The following is a 22,668-nucleotide window of genomic DNA, read 5'->3' on the forward strand; positions in this document are numbered from 1 at the left end:
GTCATACCAACAAGCCTTCCTAGAACTTAGACATCAATATACAGGGTATACAAGCATATACACAGACGGATCCAAAAATGGTGATAAGGTGTCAGCTGCAGCTGTTACAAATGATGGCACTCTATCGTTACGATTAACCGATGGAAGTTCAATTTTTACGGCAGAGGCTAAGGCTATACTATTAGCCTTGCAGCTTATTAATCGTTCAAATGAGTCCAGCTTTATTATTTTTTCTGATAGTTTATCCTGTTTACAAGCAATCAACAACCGTAAAACTGACCATCCTCTTTTAGTTGAAATATTGCAATGTCACATAAATTTGTCCGTGGCAAATAATGACATCGTATTTTGTTGGCTCCCCAGTCATGTTGGCATCAGTGGAAATACCAAAGCAGATTCTGCAGCTAAAGCTGCTCTTGGGAAATCGTTCTCGACGGGTATTTTCCCGTACACAGACCTAAAACCTGCTATATGCCAATATGTTGGAAGTATGTGGCAACAAAACTGGAATAAACTAACATTGAATAAGCTTCATGCCATCCAGCCCTTGATTGGAAATCATGGCCCTACTGGATTAAGTCGCCAAGATGAAGTTGTTATCAGACGATGTCGCATTGGACACAGTCATTTGACTCATTCTTTTTTATTAAAGGGAGAGGACCCTCCTCAATGTATTCCTTGCAATAGTCCTTTGACTATCAAGCACCTTTTGTTGGAATGTGTGGATTTTGCACTTATTCGGCAACGATTTTATACTGTTCAAACTGTTTCTGAACTTTTCAATACCATTTCTAACCACTTAGTTTTAGCATATTTGAAAGAAATTAAACTGTATGACAAGATGTAGATTTTAGATTTGACTGTCAGTTTTTAACTGTTTACTGTGATATCGGACTGAAGTTTTAGTGATCTTCGACATCATTTTTAAATAATGTTGTCTGAAAGTAATTTTGTTTTTCTAGCCGCGAATAGCTGGAATATTGCTGATGCGGCTTAAAGCACCACTTACTCACTCACTGACTCACTAGTGTTGATTGGGCGGGAGGTTTCACCTACGTAAGATTGCCCGCAGTTGCAGTCAACTTTGTAGACTACACCTTTAACCTCTTGGGGTTTAGATGTGTTCCTGCCGTTGGCTCTTAGCAGGGTGTTGAGGGAGTTGGAGCTGGTGAAGTTGGTGTCGATGTTGGCTTGCTGTTTGAGGAGGCGGCTGATGATGTGGGAGGCTTTTCCCTATGAACGGGAGGGCGATGCGGAAGGGCGCTGATTCGGGTTTAGGGGCCGCATGTCTGGGTGTGGGATAGAGTACAGAGGCGATGACTTTGTCGACTAGTTTGGCCGGATAATTGTTGAGGTGGGTGAAGACTTGGCGGAGGTGTGCGATCTCAGGTTTGGGGTCAGCAGAGGAAAGGTTGATGGCACGTTTGGTAAGGGTGGAGATGATGCCAGTCTTGGTTCTGAGAGGGTGGTTAGAGTTGAAGTGGATATACTGGTCGGTGTGGGTGGGCTTCCGGTAGACACTGGTTTGGATTCTGTTAGCTGAGTTTCTACAAACGAGGACATCTAGGAAGGGTAGTTGGTTGTCCTTTTCTGTTTCGATGGGGGTGTTGTTGGTTAAGATGTTGTAGTAGCAGGGTTGGTCCTCTACTGTTAATCCTCCACTTGCTATATATATTCTGCACTATGTCCCTCATTCAGTCTTGCTTGACAACGGTATAAGGATCTATACCGAAACGTCGCTTTTTACAGTATTAAAGAAGTTGTTATCCATAAAATTGTGTCTATCTTGTCATCTTTTACTTAATAGAAATTCATAGCAAAATTTTAACTTCTAGTGAACAATTCATACATTTTTTCCAAAAGACAAATGAAACTCAGAAAGTGATAGGGGATTCTGTAATCCAAGGAATTAAATTGCTGTAGCCTTATACAGTCAAGTCCAGTTAATCCGACATTGTTGGTGGCATATGATCGAAAATTGGACAACTACACGATAGATAACGATTCAAACATGTTGTAATAAAAAAGGAAATATTCCTATTGTTGTTGTTGTGAATTGAAACAGTTTTTTTGTATTTCAAGGCTGTTTTACCAAGTTTGAATTTACCGGGTTTGGGTTTGTGCCAGACTTTTCACCAAGTTTCAATTTCTCGGTTTTGGTTTGTGCTGTTTAGGATTTTGGCCACTATTTTGGAAACCACGTTTTGTTTGGAAGTTGATAGCTGCGGTTATCGACAAACTTTGACTTTTGTGGGGATTTGAGGCACCAAAATGTTGTGAGTATGAACGGAGAATACTTTGTTTGTAGCCAATACATAATATTCTGCGGTTTACATGTTGTAAAAAGGTAAATTTTGTATATTTTATCGGCGAAAGATCTGTATCGTAAGTGCTTAAAATCCGGAAAATCCCACAATAATATCTATTCTATGTAAACAATGCTGTCTGTATTATGGTGTAACAATATGGTATTTTCATGCTATTTTCACATTTATGTATTATTTCTTTTGTAGATTAATTTAATTTGGTTTGAATTTTATACTTATTAGGCTTTGTTTATTTTATTACAGCTTGTACGTACCAGTCAATGTACCAGTTTCAGTCATTCAGTCAAAGTCAACTTTGTAAACCAGTGAACATTATGACAATCGGTCTGTCAGTCAAGTTTGTACAGTCAAGACAGTCGGTCAACCACAATATGTTGTCAAGGTTGAATTGGTCAACCAAACTGTCTGAATGATGATTTGGAGTAATGTGAAAATTGTGACATTTGTCCTGTCTGCAGTCAGTCGGAATATTGTGACATGGCTTGAAAAATGTGTTTAACAGCTGCGGTTGTTGAATAAATGACTGCGTACAGAAATATTGCCTTAAATTTCATTCCCTACAACAGTTGTGTTACATTGTTCGCGGAATATGTTTTCTAATCATGCAACCTCTAAAGTTTAACACAAAACACAAAGTTTACTTACTTACTTACTTTGGAGATTTAACGTGCGCTTTCCGACTGATGCGTATTTCGCACACGGGCCCGGCCAGGCCATTTAATGTGTTTCCGAAAGGGGCGAAAGTGGTCTGTGCAACCCAAGAGGGGGGGTTTAGGGGTTGCTTATATAGAATTTGGGAATTTTGAGATTTGGAATAGATGCCGATGGGATTGGGGAGGAGAACTAAGGGAGCTGGGTATGGTGGATGTTTGTTTGTTTATGTGATTTTGATTTGGTAGGTTATTGTGTTTTTAGATGCGTTTTATTAGTTCCGTTTTTATTAAGAATACGCCTAAAGCCTTGAAGTTTTCTAGTTTATTTTGTGGGTTTAGTATTGCTTCTAGAGTTAGAGCCTTGTTTAGATTGAGGGTGGTTTGTAATGCGGTTCGATGTGTTAGGTAGTGTGTGCAGTAGATGAGTGCGTGTTCTGGGGTTTCTGGTTGTTTGCAGTGTGGGCAGTTACCTGTAGTGTGTTTTTTAAAAATTTTTAGGTGGTTATTTAGGCTGGTGTGTCCTGTTTGGAGTTTAGTGATTACTCTGTCGATTTTTTTGGATGGATGGAGAATTTTTGGTTTGGTTAGTGGTTTGCTGAGCACTTTTTTGATTTGGCTATTTGAGTTTAGATATAGGTTATACCATTTTTTTGTGATTTTTTGCTTGTTTACACTTTTAATTTCTGATTTTGAGATGGGTAAGTTTAAGCTTATTTCTGGGATTTTGAGGGATAGTTTAGCTGCTTTATCGGCGTTTTCATTACCGTATATTCCTACGTGGGCGGGTATCCACAAGAAGGTTATTTGTTTGCCTGCCTTAGTTAGGTCGTTGGAGCTTTTAAGTATTTGATTTATTAATTTAGGTCGGTTTTTGGTATTTTTGTTTTGGAGGGCTTGCAGTCCACTTAGGGAGTCGGTAAGTATTAGGATTTTTTTGTGTTTTTTGGATTCTTGATTATGGAGGGCTGAGGCCATGCCCATTAGTTCTGCCGTGAATATTGATTGGTTGTTTGGGAGTCGGAAGGATTGTGTGGTTTTAGTTGGTTGTGTGGTATGGACTCCGAAACCTGTGTGTTTGGAGGTCGGATCTGAGGATCCGTCCGTGTAAATGTGACACCAATTTGGCCAATTTTCGTGTATGTATGCTAGTGTGGTAGTTTTAGCTATGTTTGGGTAGGTTTGTTTATTTATTTGGCTAGCTAGTGTTGTGTCTATTTTGGGTATTTTAAGTTTAGGGGTGAAGATATTTGATTGTTTGCAGTTTTGTTTAAGATTTTTAATTTGGTGTTCATTTAGGTAGTTTGTTATTCTTTGGGATATTGGGGTAAGTAAGGGGTGTTTACGAGCTAGAGCTTGGTTTTTGGGGCTGATGTTTTGGTTTATTAAGTTTTCGATGAGAGGGTTTGATTGGGACGCGGCCCAGAAATTTAAGCTTAGCTGTTCCCTGCGTAGACTTAGTAGCATTTCTCCTGTTAAGGCCTGAAGTGAGGTGTAGGAGGTGCCATGTTGGGTGCGTGTAATTAGTTTGAGAGCCTGATATTGTATTGAGTCAAGTTTTTTAGATAGAGAGTTGTTTAGGGTGTTGTATATGGCGCAGCCGTAGTCTAGTTTTGATCTAATTAGTGATATGTAGAGAGAGAGGAGGGTATCTTTGGATGCTCCCCAGTTAGAGCCAGTTAGGCATCTTAGGGTGTTTAGGTCTTTACTGCATTTAGTTGTTAGGTTTTGGATGTGAGCATCCCAGGTGAGATGTTCATCGAAAATAAGTCCTAAGAATTTGGTTTGTTTTTGAAATTTAATTGTTTGATTGTTTAGCTGGAGGATTGGGGAGGCGGGTTTCATGTTTTTATGTTTGAATACTATTCCTGTTGTTTTTTCTGAGTTAAGGGAGAAGCCCCATTTGTCAGCCCATTGTTGTATTTTGTTAAGAGATTTTTGGAGTAAATTTTGGACCATGTTCATGCTTTTAGTGCGGATCCAGATGGCTCCATCATCTGCGAATTTTGATGTGTTTACTTTAGGGGATAGGCCCTCGAATAGATCGTTTATCATTATATTGAAGAGGGTGGGGCTGAGGATACTGCCCTGTGGAGTACCATTTTCTAGGGGACATTGGTCCGATAGAGTTTGGTCTATACCCACGGTTATTTTACGATTGTTTAGGAAGTCCTGGATGTAGTTTATTATCTGACCTTTGAGTCCTATTTTTTTAAGTTTTTGTATTAGCCCATCGTGCCATACCATGTCGAAAGCTTTAGAGAAGTCTAAAAAGATGCCTGTGGTATATTGTTTATTTAGTTGTCCTGTCTTAATATCTTGTTCTAGTCGGGCGAGGTTATCTAGGGTTGAGCGGCCAGGAGTGAAACCGCTTTGATCTGGGTTTATGATGTTATTTTGGGTTAAGTAATGTTGTAATCTATTTTTAGCCATTGATTCCATTACTTTACATAAGTTTGAAGTTAGGGATATTGGTCTATATGAGTTAGCTTGATTAGCTGGTTTATTAGGTTTAGGGATTGGTATGACTAGGGCCTGTTTCCAGGGAGTAGGAACCTGTCCGTTTAGGTAGATGAGATTGTATAGTTTGAGTAGTGCCTGGAGTAGTTTTAGGGGGAGTTTTTTAATTATTTGGTAAGAAGTTAGGTCTAATCCTGGGGCTGTGCCCTTTTTCCTGTTTTGGATTACGTAGAGGAGCTCCTCCATTGTGTAGGGTTGATTTATTTCTAGATTGTTATTGTTTGGTTCTTTTGTGGGTTTGTTTTCTGTTTTAAGTTTATCTTGGAATTTTTTACTGAAGTTGGTGTTACTGCTAACGGCCGAAAAGTGGTTGGCGAGATTATTTGCTTTTTGGGCGGGGTTGGTTGAGTTGTCAATGTTAGGTTTTTTTTATGTCGTTTTAAGCCTCTGATGGCGTGGATTTTGCGCCAGACCATTCTGGCATCTGTACGGTTATTTATACCTTCGGAGAATTTTTTCCAGTCTCTACTTTTGGCTATTTGGACTAGTTTTTGAACCTGGTGGTTTAGTTCGTGGGCTATGTTTAAATACTTGTAGTCGCGTTTTGCTTTATTGAAGGCTGATTTACGTTTTCGTCTAGTCTGTTCTATTTCCTCATTCCACCATGGTACCGTTGGTTTGCCTGTCTTAGATGTTTTGAAGGGGATGGAGGTTTTGGCTGCGTTTATTATATAGTCTGTTAGGTTTTTACAATAGGTTTCTGGATCATTATTTTCTATTTCGTTTAAGATAGCTTCGTTGCAGATATCTTGGAATTTGTCCCAGTTAGCTTTATTGTAATGGAATTTTGGTTCTTGGTTTTCTGTTTGGATTGGTACGTTTGTATTTCCTATGGTTATGTTTATTGGGAAGTGGTCACTACCTAGCGGGACGTCGTGCACTTCCCATTGAGTACTTTGGGCTAGATCTGCGGTGCATATGGTTAGGTCGATAGCCGACATTTTTTGGTTTATCTTATCGTACCTCGTGGGTTGGTTGCTATTAAGGAGTACTAGGTCGTTTGTTTCTATCCATTCGGAGATTAATTTGCCATGATTATCTATTTTATCATCTATGCTCCATGTAGGATGGTGAGCGTTAAAGTCTCCTAGGAATATAGTAGATTTATCGCTTATTTGGAGTAGTTTGTTTAGATCCTCAGGTTGGACTTTTTGTTCCGCCCAGTGGTAAATATTTATGATGTTTATGTTTCGGTTATTTAATGTGATTTTAATGCCGTTGGCTTCTAGGTTTGGCGTGTCTATTTTTATTTCTTCGTAATTTATATCTTCCCTGATAAATATGATTAGTCCTCCTGCGGCTCTTCTTGTTTTCGGTTTAGCTCTGTCAGTTCTAACTGAGTTGTAGTTAGGTAGTGTGAATTTGGATTTTTTTGAGAATTTGGTTTCCTGTATACAAGCAATGTGAGGGCCTTTATTTAGTTTAAATTTAGTTTTTAGTTCATGGCCTTTGGAGGTGAGTCCGTTGGCGTTCCACTGAAAAATATTTAGTCCTTCGAATATTGGGTTCGGGTGATTGGTGATTTATTTTTTATTTTTTATTTTATTCGGTGAGTTCTTTTAGATGGAGGTTAAAGAGGAAGAAGGGAAGATCGGTTAATTTTAGGTTGAAAGCTACTTTGTAGAAGGATTTCATGCTAGCTTTTGGTGAGTTTTGACTATGCATGTATGCTAGGAGTAAGGTGAGGTTATTTAAGTTTTGGGTGTTGGCTGGTTGGGGAGTTTGGTTTGTTTTAGTTGGAGTAGTGTCTATTGTTTCCTCAGTAGTGGAGAAATCTTCGTCATCTGTTAGATTAGGTTTAGCTGATTGAGTTTCCATGGGGGAGGCATGTGATGTGGAGGATTGTGAAGGTGTTTGTGGGATGGGAGTAGCTGATGATTTCTTAGTGTTTGTGTTTTGTTGTTGTGCTTGCTTGTGGGAGAGTGTTGTTACCATATAGGCTGTAGGGTGCTTGGATGAGGGTCGTGTTGTGGTGGTCATTTTGAGGTTTGTTTTGCATGCGGGGGTTGATGTTTTGGCTATGTGAGATGTGGGAGGGTTCGTGGTTGGTTGAGTGGCTGCTTGTGTGTGTGAGGTGGGTGCGGTTTCTCGGTAGGGGCCCCAGACAGAGCTGTCGGTTATGGGTGTGGTGTTTGTTTGTGGGATGGTGTTTGGGTGTGGTGTAGGGAGGAGTGGTTTAGATGCAGGTGTAGCAAATTTTCGTGTTTGGATTTTAGCCGTGTCTATGTTTATGTGTTTGTTGGCCTGCTGGGTGAGTGTGTGTCTGTATGGGCATTGGTTTGAGAGTGAAGTGTGTTGGGTGGATTTGCAGTGGATGCACCAGGGTGTGCATGTGCCTGGGCAGTCTATTTGTGCGCATTTTTTACATTTAGTTTTACGGTATGTGCATTGGGAGGCAGTGTGGTTGTATTTGAGGCACTTTGTACATTGCTTAACCTGCTTTATATAGGGTTTGACTTCTAAGTTGGTGTGGGCTCCGAAGGATATGTGTTTGGGGGCTTCAGGGAATTTAGCGGTCTTTTTGAAGTTGATTATGACAATGGAGGTTGGGACCGTTTTTCCGTTTCTAGTTGAGGTTATTCTACGCGTGCTGGTGATTAGGGGTTGAGGGTTTTGGTCTTGGTTTATGTTAGCTTCTAGAGAGTATAATTGTAAGTCCTCAGTTGTTTCCCTTGGGTTAACCCTAATTACGCCTCGTGTATATTGTTGCCAATTAGGTGTTTGTTTGATTACTGTGACGTGGAATATTTGAGTTATTTTATTTGCTGCGTTGTAAGATTCTCGGTTAGGGAAGATTATCTGGTATCCTTTGTTAGCTTTTTTAATATTGTTGTAATTTATTTTTTCTCTTTTAAACCAAAGTCCTATTTTATCTGACGAAAGTTATAGTGAGAGAGTGGTGCCTGAGCCTGCTGAGAAGAAGTAGAGGGCGAAGGTGGTGAGGAAGGCGGCCGGGGAGGGTGTGGGCGATGGAGGTGGAGTGGATGTGTCGAGTTTGCGTTTTTTGGTGTTTTGAGGTGGCGAGTTAGCTGGTTTGGTGGGGGTGGTGTGTGTCGTGTTTTCGCCATACTCGGTCGGGACGATGTTTTCGAGTGACCTCCCGGAAGTGTTGTGCGCTTCCGCAGGCGTGGGTGAGTAAGGAGCTGGAATGTCTGCGAGTGTGGCGTTGTGGGTGTCAGTCATGTTGTTTGGGTGTTGTGTTGGAGAGTTGGAGAGCGTGTGTTGTGGTGAGTGGTGGTGGAGTGGGAGTGGTGTTTTGGGGAGGTGAGTTGGTTTGTTGTTTTTACTTGGTGAGTTGTGTTTAGGAGGCGGGGGAGGTTGCGGTGGTTATTTGTTGTTGGTTTTAGTAGGAGGGTTTGGGAAATGGATTAATTATTAAAGATTTATTTTGTTGCTGGAAGGCTGGGATTAGGTGAGACAAGTAGAAAGCGGGGATTAGGAGATATTTAGTCGAAGGAGTGGAGGTATGTGAGTGGTGGGCGTGGGTGGTGAGTAGGAAAGAGCGTGCGTTGTGTTAAGGAGAAGGGGGGATTAGGTGTTTTTTTGTTTTTAGGAGTTGGGTCAAAGGGTGTGTTTGAGTGGTGGGCGTGGGTAGTGAGTAGAAATGAGTGCGAGCTGTGTTAGGGAGATGGGGTAGGATAAGGTGTTGGTTATTTATAAGAGTTGAGTGTTGTTGTTTTTAAGGATTTAGGAACTGTGATTAATTCGGTGAGAGTGATGTAGGTGAATAAGGATGAAAGGATAACGTGATAATTACCGATGATGGAGTTTCCTTGGCTGGCTATCAGGCAATGCTCTGTGCTGGCTTGGGAAGTGTTGCTCGCTTGGCCAAGACTCGATTATTTACAGACCGCTGTCCTATAGCTGGAATATTGCTAGGTTTGGCGTTAAACAACAAACAAACAAACGATGAGAGTGATTTTAAGAGTATGTGAATAAGGCTGAAAGGATAACGTGATAATTACCGATGATGGATTTCTCCTTGGCTGGCTATCAGGCAATGCTCTGTGCTGGCTTGGGAGGTGTTGCTCGCTTGGAGTACAAACTGCAACTGTTTAATCTCTGCAAAGTTTATCTCTGCAGTCGTTTAAATATGCAGCTACTCGCCGACTCGCCTCACATCAAAACACGGGGCTGTGTACTCGCGGGCAGATGACCATGGAGTACGCTGATCACCGTGTCGGATTAACGAGACTGATTAATGAGTGATTTCAGCAAATCGTTGCAAATTATGTGTGTTTTGGAGCCAGAGTGCGAAACTGTCGGATTAACGGGTCTAAACAGCACTGATTAATCGGTTCCCATCATTTGTGTCGGATAAAGCCGATTGTCGGATTAACGAGTGTCGGATAAACGAGACTTGACTGTATTATTAATTTATTATTGCAATTACATTTTTAATATTAAAATGAATTATTTTTACCTGTACCAGTGAGCTGTTTTCTCTTGGTGGCTATCTCCTCTCTACTGTTAGACTGGAGAAGCCACCACTTCTTCATAATGTCATCTGTGGTTCTTTGGTTCTCCAAAGATCTGCTGGGATGTGCACTATTAATTTGGTTGGTTATATCATCCCAACATTTCTTCTTATGATCAGAAGTAAGGTTGGGCCCAAATTTCCCCTTAATTGTAGCCTTGTTGGCTTCTATTTGTTGCACTAGCAAAAGACATTCTTCTTTTGACCAATTCGGTTTTCGGCCCATTTTCCCTTTTGTTCGTCTGCTGTGAGATTTTACGAACGCTTCTTCTGGCAAAGTGCCAAATAATATTTTATTAAATTTTATTAAAATTAATGAAATGCCGATACAACACGTAAATAGAATCATAAAAATAAACATATATTTATTTAACATTGGAAAAAATCACTGTTGACAATTCAGTGTCACCGGGAATTACCCAGATCGTCCGGATTTTAGACAAAAATTACACTTCCGTTACTAAAAATTACTTGGGAATTCCCTAGTTACGAGATAGGAGTTGCTCTAAGAGTTTTCCTATACGTCAAGAGTTCGTTGACTCTTAGGAGAACTTTTAGAGTAACTCTTAGGAGTTAGAAGTAACTTTTAGGAGTTAGGAGTAACTCTTAGAGAAACTCTGAGAGTTTTTATGAATACCGGCCCAGGCCTTAGGGCCATCATTGTGTCAAAAGGATGGCTTGTCACCATGGGCATGGGTGCCAAAATTTAAAAAAAGGAGTATCATCTTGAAACGCGGTAGGCGGGTCGGACAGGACCCCCCCCCCCCCGACCACGTTGACGCTCAAACTGTGCATTTTTAGCGATGTTCTCCAGGCCTTAGGGCCATCATTGTGTCAAAAGGATGGCTTGTCACCATGGGCATGGGTGCCAAAATTTCAAAAAAGGTGTATTATCTTGAAACTCGGTAGGCGGATCGGACAGGACCCCCCCCCGACCACGTTGACGCTCAAACTGTGCATTTTTAGCGATGTTCTCCAGGCCTTAGGGCCATCATTGTGTCAAAAGGATGGCTTGTCACCATGGGCATGGGTGCCAAAATTTCAAAAAAGGAGTATCGTCTTGAAACTCAGTAGGCGGGTCGGACAGGACCCCCCGACCACGTTGACGCTCAAACTGTGCATTTTTAGCGATGTTCTCCAGGCCTTAGGGTCATCATTGTGTCAAAAGGATGGCTTGTCACCATGGGTATGGGTGCCAAAATTTCAAAAAAATAGAATCATTTTGAAACTCGATAGGCGGGTCGGACAGGACACCCGACCACGTTGACGCTCAAACTGTGCATTTTTAGCGATGTTCTCCAGGCCTTAGGGCCATCATTGTGTCAAAAGGATGGCTTGTCACCATGGGCATGGGTGCCAAAATTTAAAAAAAGGAGTATCATCTTGAAACTCGGTAGGCCAGTCGGACATGACCCCCCGACCACGTTGACGCTCAAACTGTGCATTGATGGCTATTTTCTCCAGGCCTTAGGGGCGATTGTAGTGTCAAAAGCATGACTTGTCACCATGGGCAGGGGTGCCAAAATTTAAAAAAAGGAGTATCATCTTGAAACTCGGTAGGCGGGTCGGACAGGTCCCCCCGACCACGTTGACGTTCAAATTGTAGATTTTTAGCTGTTTTCTCCAGGCCTTAGGGGCGATCGTAGTGTCAAAAGCATGACTTGTCACCATGGGCAGGGGTGCCAAAATTTAAAAAAAGGAGTATCGTCTTGAAACTCGGTAGGCGGGTCGGACAGGTCCCCCCGACCACGTTGACGTTCAAATTGTAGATTTTTAGCTATTTTCTCCAGGCCTTAGGGGCGATCGTAGTGTCAAAAGCATGACTTGTCACCATGGGCAGGGGTGCCAAAATTTAAAAAAAAGGAGTATCGTCTTGAAACTCGGAAGGCGGGTCGGACAGGTCCCCCCGACCACGTTGACGTTCAAATTGTAGATTTTTAGCTATTTTCTCCAGGCCTTAGGGGCGATCGTAGTGTCAAAAGCTTGACTTGTCACCATGGGCAGGGGTGCCAAAATTTAAGAAAAGGAGTATCGTCTTGAAACTCGGTAGGCGGGTCGGACAGGTCCACCCGACCACGTTGACGTTCAAATTGTAGATTTTTAGCTATTTTCTCCAGGCCTTTGGGGCGATCGTAGTGTCAAAAGCATGACTTGTCACCATGGGCAGGGGTGCCAAAATTTAAAAAAAGGAGTATCGTCTTGAAACTCGGTAGGCGGGTCGGACAGGTCCACCCGACCACGTTGACGCTCAAACTGTGCATTTTTAGCGATGTTCTCCAGGCCTTAGGGCCATCATTGTGTCAAAAGGATGGCTTGTCACCATGGGCATGGGTGCCAAAATTTCAAAAAAGGTGTATTATCTTGAAACTCGGTAGGCGGATCGGACAGGACCCCCCCCGACCACGTTGACGCTCAAACTGTGCATTTTTAGCGATGTTCTCCAGGCCTTAGGGCCAGCATTGTGTCAAAAGGATGGCTTGTCACCATGGGCATGGGTGCCAAAATTTCAAAAAAGGAGTATCGTCTTGAAACTCAGTAGGCGGGTCGGACAGGACCCCCCGACCACGTTGACGCTCAAACTGTGCATTTTTAGCGATGTTCTCCAGGCCTTAGGGTCATCATTGTGTCAAAAGGATGGCTTGTCACCATGGGTATGGGTGCCAAAATTTCAAAAAAATAGAATCATTTTGAAACTCGATAGGCGGGTCGGACAGGACACCCGACCACGTTGACGCTCAAACTGTGCATTTTTAGCGATGTTCTCCAGGCCTTAGGGCCATCATTGTGTCAAAAGGATGGCTTGTCACCATGGGCATGGGTGCCAAAATTTCAAAAAAGGAGTATCATCTTGAAACTCGGTAGGCGGGTCGGACATGACCCCCCGACCACGTTGACGCTCAAACTGTGCATTTTTAGCGATGTTCTCCAGGCCTTAGGGCCATCATTGTGTCAAAAGAATGGCTTGTCACCATGGGCATGGGTGCCAACATTTCAAAAAAGGAGTATCATCTTGAAACTCGGTAGGCGGGTCGGACAGGACCCCGACCACGTTGACGCTCAAACTGTGCATTTTTAGCGATGTTCTCCAGGCCTTAGGGCCATCATTGTGTCAAAAGGATGGCTTGTCACCATGGGCATGGGTGCCAAAATTTAAAAAAAGGAGTATCATCTTGAAACTCGGTAGGCCAGTCGGACATGACCCCCCGACCACGTTGACGCTCAAACTGTGCATTGATGGCTATTTTCTCCAGGCCTTAGGGGCGATTGTAGTTTCAAAAGCATGACTTGTCACCATGGGCTGGGGTGCCAAAATTTAAAAAAAGGAGTATCGTCTTGAAACTCGGTAGGCGGGTCGGACAGATCCCCCCGACCACGTTGACGTTCAAATTGTAGATTTTTAGCTATTTTCTCCAGGCCTTAGGGGCGATCGTAGTGTCAAAAGCATGACTTGTCACCATGGGCAGGGGTGCCAAAATTTAAAAAAAGGAGTATCGTCTTGAAACTCGGTAGGCGGGTCGGACAGGTCCCCCCGACCACGTTGACGTTCAAATTGTAGATTTTTAGCTATTTTCTCCAGGCCTTAGGGGCGATCGTAGTGTCAAAAGCATGACTTGTCACCATGGGCAGGGGTGCCAAAATTTAAAAAAAGGAGTATCGTCTTGAAACTCGGTAGGCGGGTCGGACAGGTCCCCCCGACCACGTTGACGTTCAAATTGTAGATTTTTAGCTATTTTCTCGAGGCCTTAGGGGCGATCGTAGTGTCAAAAGCATGACTTGTCACCATGGGCAGGGGTGCCAAAATTTAAAAAAAGGAGTATCGTCTTGAAACTCGGTAGGCGGGTCGGACAGGTCCCCCCGACCACGTTGACGTTCAAATTGTAGATTTTTAGCTATTTTCTCCAGGCCTTAGGGGCAATCGTAGTGTCAAAAGCATGACTTGTCACCATGGGCAGGGGTGCCAAAATTTAAAAAAAGGAGTATCGTCTTGAAACTCGGTAGGCGGGTCGGACAGGTCCCCCCGACCACGTTGACGTTCAAATTGTAGATTTTTAGCTATTTTCTCCAGGCCTTAGGGGCGATCGTAGTGTCAAAAGCATGACTTGTCACCATGGGCATGGGTGCCAAAATTTTAAAAAAGGAGTATCGTCTTGAAACTCGGTAGGCGGGTCGGACAGATCCCCCCGACCACGTTGACGTTCAAATTGTAGATTTTTAACTATTTTCTCCAGGCCTTAGGGGCGATCGTAGTGTCAAAAGCATGACTTGTCACCATGGGCAGGGGTGCCAAAATTTAAAAAAAGGAGTATCGTCTTGAAACTCGGTAGGCGGGTCGGACAGGTCCCCCCGACCACGTTGACGTTCAAATTGTAGATTTTAAGCTATTTTCTCCAGGCCTTAGGGGCGATCGTAGTGTCAAAAGCATGACTTGTCACCATGGGCAGGGGTGCCAAAATTTAAAAAAAGGAGTATCGTCTTGAAACTCGGTAGGCGGGTCGGACAGGTCCCCCCGACCACGTTGACGTTCAAATTGTAGATTTTTAGCTATTTTCTCCAGGCCTTAGGGGCGATCGTAGTGTCAAAAGCATGACTTGTCACCATGGGCAGGGGTGCCAAAATTTAAAAAAAGGAGTATCGTCTTGAAACTCGGTAGGCGGGTCGGACAGGTCCCCCCCGACCACGTTGACGTTCAAATTGTAGATTTTTAGCTATTTTCTCCAGGCCTTAGGGGCGATCGTAGTGTCAAAAGCATGACTTGTCACAATGGGCAGGGGTGCCAAAATTTAAAAAAAGGAGTATCGTCTTGAAACTCGGTAGGCGGGTCGGACAGGTCCCCCCGACATCGTTGACGTTCAAATTGTAGATTTTTAGCTATTTTCTCCAGGCCTTAGGGGCGATCGTAGTGTCAAAAGACTGACTTGTCACCATGGGCAGGGGTGCCAAAATCTCAAAAAAGGAGTATCGTCTTGAAACTCGGTAGGCGGGTCGGACAGGTCCCCCCGACCACGTTGACGTTCAAATTGTAGATTTTAAGCTATTTTCTCCAGGCCTTAGGGGCGATCGTAGTGTTAAAAGCATGTCTTGTCACCATTGGCAGGGGTGCCAAAATTTAAAAAAAGGAGTATCGTCTTGAAACTCGGTAGGCGGGTCGGACAGGTCCCCCCGACCACGTTGACGTTCAAATTGTAGATTTTTAGCTATTTTCTCCAGGCCTTAGGGGCGATCGTAGTGTCAAAAGCATGACTTGTCACCATGGGCAGGGGTGCCAAAATTTAAAAAAAGGAGTATCGTCTTGAAACTCGGTAGGCGGGTCGGACAGGTCCCCCCGACCACGTTGACGTTCAAATTGTAGATTTTTAGCTATTTTCTCCAGGCCTTAGGGGCGATCGTAGTGACAAAAGCATGACTTGTCACCATGGGCTGGGGTGCCAAAATTTAAAAAAAGGAGTATCGTCTTGAAACTCGGTAGGCGGGTCGGACAGGTCCCCCCGACCACGTTGACGTTCAAATTGTAGATTTTTAGCTATTTTCTCCAGGCCTTTGGGGCGATCGTAGTGTCAAAAGCATGACTTGTCACCATGGGCAGGGGTGCCAAAATTTAAAAAAAGGAGTATCGTCTTGAAACTCGGTAGCCGGGTCGGACAGGTCCCCCCGACCACGTTGACGTTCAAATTGTAGATTTTTAGCTATTTTCTCCAGGCCTTAGGGGCGATCGTAGTGTCAAAAGCATGACTTGTCACCATGGGCAGGGGTGCCAAATTTTAAAAAAAGGAGTATCGTCTTGAAACTCGGTAGGCGGGTCGGACAGGTCCCCCCGACCACGTTGACGTTCAAATTGTAGATTTTTAGCTATTTTCTCCAGGCCTTAGGGGCGATCGTAGTGTTAAAAGCATGACTTGTCACCATGGGGAGGGGCGCCAAAATTTAAAAAAAGGAGTATCGTCTTGAAACTCGGTAGGCGGGTCGGACAGGTCCCCCCGACCACGTTGACGTTCAAATTGTAGATTTTTAGTTATTTTCTCCAGGCCTTAGGGGCGATCGTAGTGTCAAAAGCATGACTTGTCACCATGGGCTGGGGTGCCAAAATTTAAAAAAAGGAGTATCGTCTTGAAACTCGGTAGGCGGGTCGGACAGGTCCCCCCGACCACGTTGACGTTCAAATTGTGGATTTTTAACTATTTTCTCCAGGCCTTAGGGGCGATCGTAGTGTCAAAAGCATGACTTGTCACCATGGGCTGGGGTGCCAAAATTTAAAAATAGGAGTATCGTCTTGAAACTCGGTAGGCGGGTCGGACAGGTCCCCCCGACCACGTTGACGTTCAAATTGTAGATTTTTAACTATTTTCTCCAGGCCTTAGGGGCGATCGTAGTGTCAAAAGCATGACTTGTCACCATGGGCTGGGGTGCCAAAATTTAAAAAAAGGAGTATCGTCTTGAAACTCGGTAGGCGGGTCGGACAGGTCCCCCCGACCACGTTGACGTTCAAATTGTAGATTTTTAACTATTTTCTCCAGGCCTTAGGGGCGATCGTAGTGTCAAAAGCATGACTTGTCACCATGGGGTGGGGTGCCAAAATTTAAAAAAAGGAGTATCGTCTTGAAACTCGGTAGGCGGGTCGGACAGGTCCCCCCGACCACGTTGACGTTCAAATTGTAGATTTTTAACTATTTTCTCCAGGCCTTAGGGGCGATCGTAGTGTCAAAAGCATGACTTGTCACCATGGGCTGGGGTGCCCAAATTTAAAAAAAGGAGTATCGTCTTGAAACTCGGTAGGCGGGTCGGACAGGTCCCCCCGACCACGTTGACGTTCAAATTGTAGATTTTTAACTATTTTCTCCAGGCCTTAGGGGCGATCGTAGTGTCAAAAGCATGACTTGTCACCATGGGCTGGGGTGCCCAAATTTAAAAAAAGGAGTATCGTCTTGAAACTCGGTAGGCGGGTCGGACAGGTCCCCCCGACCACGTTGACGTTCAAATTGTAGATTTTTAACTATTTTCTCCAGGCCTTAGGGGCGATCGTAGTGTCAAAAGCATGACTTGTCACCATGGGCTGGGGTGCCAAAATTTAAAAAAAGGAGTATCGTCTTGAAACTCGGTAGGCGGGTCGGACAGGTCCCCCCGACCACGTTGACGTTCAAATTGTAGATTTTTAACTATTTTCTCCAGGCCTTAGGGGCGATCGTAGTGTCAAAAGCATGACTTGTCACCATGGGCTGGGGTGCCAAAATTTAAAAAAAGGAGTATCGTCTTGAAACTCGGTAGGCGGGTCGGACAGGTCCCCCCGACCACGTTGACGTTCAAATTGTAGATTTTTAACTATTTTCTCCAGGCCTTAGGGGCGATCGTAGTGTCAAAAGCATGACTTGTCACCATGGGCTGGGGTGCCAAAATTTAAAAAAAGGAGTATCGTCTTGAAACTCGGTAGGCGGGTCGGACAGGTCCCCCCGACCACGTTGACGTTCAAATTGTAGATTTTTAACTATTTTCTCCAGGCCTTAGGGGCGATCGTAGTGTCAAAAGCATGACTTGTCACCATGGGCTGGGGTGCCCAAATTTAAAAAAAGGAGTATCGTCTTGAAACTCGGTAGGCGGGTCGGACAGGTCCCCCCGACCACGTTGACGTTCAAATTGTAGATTTTTAACTATTTTCTCCAGGCCTTAGGGGCGATCGTAGTGTCAAAAGCATGACTTGTCACCATGGGCTGGGGTGCCAAAATTTAAAAAAAGGAGTATCGTCTTGAAACTCGGTAGGCGGGTCGGACAGGTCCCCCCGACCACGTTGACGTTCAAATTGTAGATTTTTAACTATTTTCTCCAGGCCTTAGGGGCGATCGTAGTGTCAAAAGCATGACTTGTCACCATGTGCTGGGGTGCCAAAATTTAAAAAAAGGAGTATCGTCTTGAAACTCGGTAGGCGGGTCGGACAGGTCCCCCCGACCACGTTGACGTTCAAATTGTAGATTTTTAACTATTTTCTCCAGGCCCTAGGGGCGATCGTAGTGTCAAAAGCATGACTTGTCACCATGGGCTGGGGTGCCAAAATTTAAAAAAAGGAGTATCGTCTTGAAACTCGGTAGGCGGGTCGGACAGGTCCCCCCGACCACGTTGACGTTCAAATTGTAGATTTTTAACTATTTTCTCCAGGCCTTAGGGGCGATCGTAGTGTCAAAAGCATGACTTGTCACCATGGGCTGGGGTGCCAAAATTTAAAAAAAGGAGTATCGTCTTGAAACTCGGTAGGCGGGTCGGACAGGTCCCCCCGACCACGTTGACGTTCAAATTGTAGATTTTTAACTATTTTCTCCAGGCCTTAGGGGCGATCGTAGTGTCAAAAGCATGACTTGTCACCATGGGCTGGGGTGCCAAAATTTAAAAATAGGAGTATCGTCTTGAAACTCGGTAGGCGGGTCGGACAGGTCCCCCCGACCACGTTGACGTTCAAATTGTAGATTTTTAACTATTTTCTCCAGGCCTTAGGGGCGATCGTAGTGTCAAAAGCATGACTTGTCACCATGGGCTGGGGTGCCAAAATTTAAAAAAAGGAGTATCGTCTTGAAACTCGGTAGGCGGGTCGGACAGGTCCCCCCGACCACGTTGACGTTCAAATTGTAGATTTTTAACTATTTTCTCCAGGCCTTAGGGGCGATCGTAGTGTCAAAAGCATGACTTGTCACCATGGGGTGGGGTGCCAAAATTTAAAAAAAGGAGTATCGTCTTGAAACTCGGTAGGCGGGTCGGACAGGTCCCCCCGACCACGTTGACGTTCAAATTGTAGATTTTTAACTATTTTCTCCAGGCCTTAGGGGCGATCGTAGTGTCAAAAGCATGACTTGTCACCATGGGCTGGGGTGCCAAAATTTAAAAAAAGGAGTATCGTCCTGAAACTCGGTAGGCGGGTCGGACAGGTCCCCCCGACCACGTTGACGTTCAAATTGTAGATTTTTAACTATTTTCTCCAGGCCTTAGGGGCGATCGTAGTGTCAAAAGCATGACTTGTCACCATGGGCTGGGGTGCCAAAATTTAAAAAAAGGAGTATCGTCTTGAAACTCGGTAGGCAGGTCGGACAGGTCCCCCCGACCACGTTGACGTTCAAATTGTAGATTTTTAACTATTTTCTCCAGGCCTTAGGGGCGATCGTAGTGTCAAAAGCATGACTTGTCACCATGTGCTGGGGTGCCAAAATTTAAAAAAAGGAGTATCGTCTTGAAACTCGGTAGGCGGGTCGGACAGGTCCCCCCGACCACGTTGACGTTCAAATTGTAGATTTTTAACTATTTTCTCCAGGCCCAAGGGGCGATCGTAGTGTCAAAAGCATGACTTGTCACCATGGGCTGGGGTGCCAAAATTTAAAAAAAGGAGTATCGTCTTGAAACTCGGTAGGCGGGTCGGACAGGTCCCCCCGACCACGTTGACGTTCAAATTGTAGATTTTTAACTATTTTCTCCAGGCCTTAGGGGCGATCGTAGTGTCAAAAGCATGACTTGTCACCATGGGCTGGGGTGCCCAAATTTAAAAAAAGGAGTATCGTCTTGAAACTCGGTAGGCGGGTCGGACAGGTCCCCCCGACCACGTTGACGTTCAAATTGTAGATTTTTAACTATTTTCTCCAGGCCTTAGGGGCGATCGTAGTGTCAAAAGCATGACTTGTCACCATGGGCTGGGGTGCCAAAATTTAGAAAAAGGAGTATCGTCTTGAAACTCGGTAGGCGGGTCGGACAGGTCCCCCCGACCACGTTGACGTTCAAATTGTAGATTGTTAACTATTTTCTCCAGGCCTTAGGGGCGATCGTAGTGTCAAAAGCATGACTTGTCACCATGGGCTGGGGTGCCAAAATTTAAAAAAAGGAGTATCGTCTTGAAACTCGGTAGGCGGGTCGGACAGGTCCCCCCGACCACGTTGACGTTCAAATTGTAGATTTTTAACTATTTTCTCCAGGCCTTAGGGGCGATCGTAGTGTCAAAAGCATGACTTGTCACCATGGGCTGGGGTGCCAAAATTTAAAAATAGGAGTATCGTCTTGAAACTCGGTAGGCGGGTCGGACAGGTCCCCCCGACCACGTTGACGTTCAAATTGTAGATTTTTAACTATTTTCTCCAGGCCTTAGGGGCGATCGTAGTGTCAAAAGCATGACTTGTCACCATGGGCTGGGGTGCCAAAATTTAAAAAAAGGAGTATCGTCTTGAAACTCGGTAGGCGGGTCGGACAGGTCCCCCCGACCACGTTGACGTTCAAATTGTAGATTTTTAACTATTTTCTCCAGGCCTTAGGGGCGATCGTAGTGTCAAAAGCATGACTTGTCACCATGGGCTGGGGTGCCAAAATTTAAAAAAAGGAGTATCGTCTTGAAACTCGGTAGGCGGGTCGGACAGGTCCCCCCGACCACGTTGACGTTCAAATTGTAGATTTTTAACTATTTTCTCCAGGCCTTAGGGGCGATCGTAGTGTCAAAAGCATGACTTGTCACCATGGGCTGGGGTGCCAAAATTTAAAAAAAGGAGTATCGTCTTGAAACTCGGTAGGCGGGTCGGACAGGTCCCCCCGACCACGTTGACGTTCAAATTGTAGATTTTTAACTATTTTCTCCAGGCCTTAGGGGCGATCGTAGTGTCAAAAGCATGACTTGTCACCATGGGCTGGGGTGCCAAAATTTAAAAAAAGGAGTATCGTCTTGAAACTCGGTAGGCGGGTCGGACAGGTCCCCCCGACCACGTTGACGTTAAAATTGTAGATTTTTAACTATTTTCTCCAGGCCTTAGGGGCGATCGTAGTGTCAAAAGCATGACTTGTCACCATGGGCTGGGGTGCCAAAATTTAAAAAAAGGAGTATCGTCTTGAAACTCGGTAGGCGGGTCGGACAGGTCCCCCCGACCACGTTGACGTTCAAATTGTAGATTTTTAACTATTTTCTCCAGGCCTTAGGGGCGATCGTAGTGTCAAAAGCATGACTTGTCACCATGGGCTGGGGTGCCAAAATTTAAAAAAAGGAGTATCGTCTTGAAACTCGGTAGGCGGGTCGGACAGGTCCCCCCGACCACGTTGACGTTCAAATTGTAGATTTTTAACTATTTTCTCCAGGCCTTAGGGGCGATCGTAGTGTCAAAAGCATGACTTGTCACCATGGGCTGGGGTGCCAAAATTTAAAAAAAGGAGTATCGTCTTGAAACTCGGTAGGCGGGTCGGACAGGTCCCCCCGACCACGTTGACGTTCAAATTGTAGATTTTTAACTATTTTCTCCAGGCCTTAGGGGCGATCGTAGTGTCAAAAGCATGACTTGTCACCATGGGCTGGGGTGCCAAAATTTAAAAAAAGGAGTATCGTCTTGAAACTCGGTAGGCGGGTCGGACAGGTCCCCCCGACCACGTTGACGTTCAAATTGTAGATTTTTAACTATTTTCTCCAGGCCTTAGGGGCGATCGTAGTGTCAAAAGCATGACTTGTCACCATGGGCTGGGGTGCCAAAATTTAAAAAAAGGAGTATCGTCTTGAAACTCGGTAGGCGGGTCGGACAGGTCCCCCCGACCACGTTGACGTTCAAATTGTAGATTTTTAACTATTTTCTCCAGGCCTTAGGGGCGATCGTAGTGTCAAAAGCATGACTTGTCACCATGGGCTGGGGTGCCAAAATTTAAAAAAAGGAGTATCGTCTTGAAACTCGGTAGGCGGGTCGGACAGGTCCCCCCGACCACTTTGACGTTCAAATTGTAGATTTTTAACTATTTTCTCCAGGCCTTAGGGGCGATCGTAGTGTCAAAAGCATGACTTGTCACCATGGGCTGGGGTGCCAAAATTTAAAAAAAGGAGTATCGTCTTGAAACTCGGTAGGCGGGTCGGACAGGTCCCCCCGACCACGTTGACGTTCAAATTGTAGATTTTTAACTATTTTCTCCAGGCCTTAGGGGCGATCGTAGTGTCAAAAGCATGACTTGTCACCATGGGCTGGGGTGCCAAAATTTAAAAAAAGGAGTATCGTCTTGAAACTCGGTAGGCGGGTCGGACAGGTCCCCCCGACCACGTTGACGTTCAAATTGTAGATTTTTAACTATTTTCTCCAGGCCTTAGGGGCGATCGTAGTGTCAAAAGCATGACTTGTCACCATGGGCTGGGGTGCCAAAATTTAAAAAAAGGAGTATCGTCTTGATACTCGGTAGGCGGGTCAGGACAGGTCCCCCCGACCACGTTGACGTTCAAATTGTAGACTTTTAACTATTTTCTCCAGGCCTTAGGGGCGATCGTAGTGTCAAAAGCATGACTTGTCACCATGGGCTGGGGTGCCAAAATTTAAAAAAGGAGTATCGTCTTGAAACTCGGTAGGCGGGTCGGACAGGTCCCCCCGACCACGTTGACATTCAAATTGTAGATTTTTAACTATTTTCTCCAGGCCTTAGGGGCGATCGTAGTGTCAAAAGCATGACTTGTCACCATGGGCTGGGGTGCCAAAATTTAAAAAAAGGAGTATCGTCTTGAAACTCGGTAGGCGGGTCGGACAGGTCCCCCCGACCACGTTGACGTTCAAATTGTAGATTTTTAACTATTTTCTCCAGGCCTTAGGGGCGATCGTAGTGTCAAAAGCATGACTTGTCACCATGGGCTGGGGTGCCAAAATTTAAAAAAAGGAGTATCGTCTTGAAACTCGGTAGGCGGGTCGGACAGGTCCCCCCGACCACGTTGACGTTCAAATTGTAGATTTTTAAC

At 44.6% G+C, this 22,668-nt stretch overlaps 1 protein-coding gene across 1 annotated transcript in view; it reads left to right on the top strand.

Moving 5' to 3' along the window:
- LOC124119415 overlaps positions 1 to 1,267 on the top strand; it is a 36,081-nt gene extending 34,814 nt beyond the window's left edge. The window contains exon 6 of the mRNA XM_048401306.1: positions 1,119 to 1,267. Within this exon, the coding sequence (XP_048257263.1) occupies positions 1,119 to 1,267 (149 nt within the window). The remainder of the gene's footprint in view (positions 1 to 1,118) is intronic.
- Positions 1,268 to 22,668: the final 21,401 nt, after the last annotated feature.

Source organism: Haliotis rufescens, unplaced genomic scaffold, assembly GCF_023055435.1.
Source record: "Haliotis rufescens isolate VD_foot unplaced genomic scaffold, xgHalRufe1.0.p SCAF_21, whole genome shotgun sequence".
In the NCBI taxonomy this organism is placed as follows: domain Eukaryota; kingdom Metazoa; phylum Mollusca; class Gastropoda; order Lepetellida; family Haliotidae; genus Haliotis; species Haliotis rufescens.